The sequence below is a fragment of the Bombus vosnesenskii genome, unplaced genomic scaffold (genome assembly GCF_011952255.1).
Source record: "Bombus vosnesenskii isolate JDL3184/JDL3185 unplaced genomic scaffold, Bvos_JDL3184-5_v1.1 scf7180000013430, whole genome shotgun sequence".
Lineage (NCBI taxonomy): Eukaryota > Metazoa > Arthropoda > Insecta > Hymenoptera > Apidae > Bombus > Bombus vosnesenskii.
The window spans coordinates 350-4627 of NW_022883045.1; the positions used below are offsets into that span (position 1 = coordinate 350).

Sequence of the window (4278 nt, forward strand, 5' to 3'; positions counted from 1 at the left end):
TAATTATATCCAAAAATTACCCTTTTACACGTGAAATTCTCAATCCACTGTTAAATAATATGATAAAGTTGTAAAAGAACTAGCAACCTGAAGCAGCCTGATAAGAGTGTAATATAATATTTATGTTATATTCATGCTTGCGAGTTTGCTCCGGAGCGCCTGGTCGCGATTGCTGGGCCATCATCGAGCTAGTCAATGATGATGAAAAATTCTCAACGCGAGAATTGATTGTAATTTCAACAAATAAATAAAAAAAAAATATTCATGCTTAAAAAATGCTTTACACTGTTTCGGTAAAGTTATGAAGTGTATAATTTATTTATTTTAATTTACAATAAAGAACGCAAGATTGATCATTAGATCGCTTATGTAAGGAATAAATGTTCGCTATTTTTAAAAATGCAATAATTATTTTTAAATTTAACTGAGAATTGTCAAGATTGATAGCTAGTTCGCTTATGATTAATAAATATTAATTGGGTGAAACTATAGAACCGTTACGTCTTCTCCGATCTCGATGATTTTTGAATATGTTGTCAAGTGCATGATTGTCCTACTGAACAAATTGTAAAATTTAAATAAATAAATAAAAAAAAAGTGCATGATTGCGAACAACTTTCTTCTTTAACTGTCTAAGAAATCTATCTATATCAGTAGAATAAATTCTGTTTAGAAAATACATATCATATAATTATACAATGACTCATTGAAATCTAGCTTTTATTTTTTGTCGATAGTATGGTAAGAAAATACGAAGTTCGAACGCTCGTAGCAATTGCCTGGGTCACGTCATCCTTTGTTCTAGGAAAAGATAGCGATGGTCAAGGGTGTGGCGGACTTCGATGTCTTTCACAGCTGCGACGCCAAGCATTTTTTTTTTATTTATTTGTTAAAATTGATTGTAATTTTAACAAATAAATAAAAAAAATGTCAAAATTCGTGATAAAAAAAGGAAGAGCTGACCAATAGCTTAACCTGATTGTCCTTTTATATTTTTATATATTTTATATTTTTAGTCACAAAAGTGGTAAAGCACAATATTACAATGAAGCAGCGAAGTTACAAAGTATTAAAATATTTGTTTAAATCGCGGCCAAGACTAGTCTCGTGGTCAACGCACATTTTTCTCAACATGTCCCAATTCACCACATTTGGGACATTTTACTTGTCGCTTAGCAGATGATACACGTTCCGTTTTAGAAACCGGTGAAACGCGTTTGTTGACTGGATTATTGTTACGTGTGGTAGGTAATGGTCGGTCAGTTGCTGTTGGTCGAGAACCTGTCCTCCATCCCTTTTCTTTTTCTTGTAGGTATCTTTCAACGTCTACGGCTTTTTTTTCTGTTGTGTACAAGGAATCTAGTTTGCCAGCTAACAGTATGCGTCCTATGTCGCGTCGAAGTCCTTTTAAATAAATTCGACTTACTTTCCTCATGGTGGCTTCAATCATTATTCGTCTTGTAATTGGTTGTAGATTTTCACTAATTATTGCATATGTAAGTCTATGCAATATGCAGCGGAATCGGATATTGAAACTTTGAACAGATTCGTGGCGTCCCTGTTTCAAATCGCGTAATTGTTCTTCGTATTCGTCAGATGTTACATCAACTACTACGTTAGATCTCAAAGTGTTATATAAATCTTCATAATTTCCAATCGGTATGTGTCGAATACTGCGCGCGGCTTTACCGACTATTTTATCGATTTTTATGGCTTTCAATAACAAATCCTTTTGTGAACAACACATTCGCATAGCATGTACTTCTTTTATGAACTCTTCCACTCCAACATCATCGTCACCGTTTAAAGTTGGTATAAATCTTATTGCATCTTCGGCTGATAACATAATCTGGTGTTGTGGTTCGTTGTAGTATTGGTCTCCGCCATTATTATCGCTTTTGGGATCAAATGTCGTTTCGGGTATGCTCGCTGCAGGTATACGATCCTTCTTTCTTGATTTCATGGTTTTCTTTGTGGTCTTCGTCACAGATTTAGAATTTTTGGACTTAATTATTTTTTTATTTGTAAGAACTAGCTTTATTTCGGCAACTGCTTGTTTTAGCTGTTTGATTTCTTTAGCGCGGCGTTCATTCTCTTCCCTTGCTTGTTGTGCTAATATTTGGATCTGATCTTGAATTTCGGTGTGTTTCTGTATCGCTTGTAGTACTTGCCGTAGACTAATGTTGATATCTTTATATGATAAGTCATACATTTTTTTCTTTTCTTATTTTTTTTTCTCGAAAATTGCTACTTAGTCCGAGTTTTGGTTGGCAAAAGAATCAAGCTTTACCTTGATATCCGTAGAAATGGAACTTCCGTAGAATGTCCGTTAACTTCAGATTGTGAGTTTATCGTTGATGATGACCCGTAATCCAAGTTAAGTCCGTTTCACGTAGATAGGATGTCTTGTTTTCCTAACGAGCACTTATCACTATTGCTTAACTTGATATTTAATTTCACTTTTATAATTTGATATGCTTTTACTCACAAAAATGATTAAATGCAATATTACAATGAAGTAGCGAAGTTACAAAGTATCAAAATAGTTCAAGTCACGGCCAAGGCTCTACCCAAGACTAGTCTCGTCGTGGAATGCTCGTAGTTTTTATATGAGTAGAGCTTGAAAAAGTTGAGGGGCGAGGAGAGGACCACGAATGCCCTACGTGATGGGGAGTTTGGTTTGGGCCATGTTTCCAAAGGCCAGGTTAAAATCTAACGGTTCATTGTCAGTAGCGTACTTATAATACTTACAAATTATACCTATCTATAACAAGTATTAACTTATTGTAAATAAACAGCCACGTCACTGCGACACGCCAGAAAAATTACTGAAAATTCTCAACGCGAGAATTGATTGTAATTTCAACAAATAAATAAAAAAAAAAAAAAATTGTCAGTAGCGTGGAATGGTATGGATTTACGTATAGTCGATGTCACACGGGCGGGGTTGTTCTTTGTACAATTGTCAACGTGGAGGAGCGTCAAAGCAAAACCACGCAAATTCTGCATTTCCGATAATATACAAGACTGCTTTGAATTCGTTCGATCAATTCCTAACAATATCTATAAACAGTGAACTTAAGGCCCCATTCACAACTACATGCACTAGATTGTAAGAAATATTTGTTGTATATGTATGTAGCGGCACGTGAGTCATAGGACGATTCGAATCGAGAGTGACTTGTGTTATTGTTTTGCCTCGGAGTATTAACACCGTTTCGATGTATGAGATTTAAAAGTAAACAAACTCCGGACAAAACAATATGACCGCTACTTGCAACCATCAACCGGAATCGAATTCAAACTTCTCTGATCAATATAAATAGGCGAGTATGCGCTCTAGAACATTCATTAACCAGTATCATTATAGCGAGTAGCATTGAGCAAACGACGATTACAACGTAATATACTTTTTTTTTAAATATTTACTAAAATTACAATCATTTCTCGCGTTGAGAATTTTCAGTAGTTTTTCTGGCGTGGCGCAGTAACATGGCTAATTATTTATAAATAGTTATTACTTATTATAGATAAGTATAATGCGTAATATACTAACTCTGTATTTTGTACTTTTTTTTTTATTTGGTAGACTATTTACAATCAATTCTCGTTGAGAATTATGAGTAAATTCTTTTGGCGTGGTACTGTAACTTGGATTATAAGAATTTATAATATGTTTGATTCTAGTTGGATCTAATGGTATTCTGTACTTAGAGCGATTTTTAATATATCTGACTATCACGAGTATTCACTCGTCTCGTCATTAAATAAATCAACACGTTTGACATCCGCCTCAGCTCATTTGAAAGCCATTTACATAAATTTGAACCGCCGACCTTGCGCAAATCGCTTGTTATTGTTTTAGTAGGGCCGATTTCTTAGAGTAGTCAGTAGAGAAAATGTCGTCCATGTATATTTATTCTAGATCTCACAAAGGACATAACCTAACAAACACGATGATGGTACCCCGCTGGGGGTAGCCACCCACATGTTATATTAGTATACCGCTATAATATTTTACTAAATGTCCTACTGGACAAATTGTAAAATTTGAATAAATAAATAACAAAAAAAAAAAATGTATATTTATTTCTCTAGAATTGCTGCTCTTAGAGGAAACATTGTTTTCGTCTGCAGTTAACTCTTTTATTACTTTATTGACTAAAAATGAACTACTATTAACCCTATATGTAATTATATATGTATATGTATATATAGTATAAAAATCCTGTACGCAGCTTATAAATTCGAATTAGCTCCGAGACGTGAAATTTCCTA

General features: G+C 34.2%; 1 protein-coding gene across 1 annotated transcript; it reads right to left on the reverse strand.

Annotated features, from left to right (window-relative positions):
• Nucleotides 1-1098: 1098 nt before the first annotated feature.
• LOC117238000 lies at nt 1099-2560 on the reverse strand. Its single transcript, XM_033502496.1, has one exon. It carries the CDS (start codon nt 2210-2212, stop codon nt 1112-1114), a length of 1101 nt encoding a protein of 366 aa, XP_033358387.1. The 5' UTR covers nt 2213-2560; the 3' UTR covers nt 1099-1111.
• Between the last annotated feature and the right edge of the window lie 1718 nt (nt 2561-4278).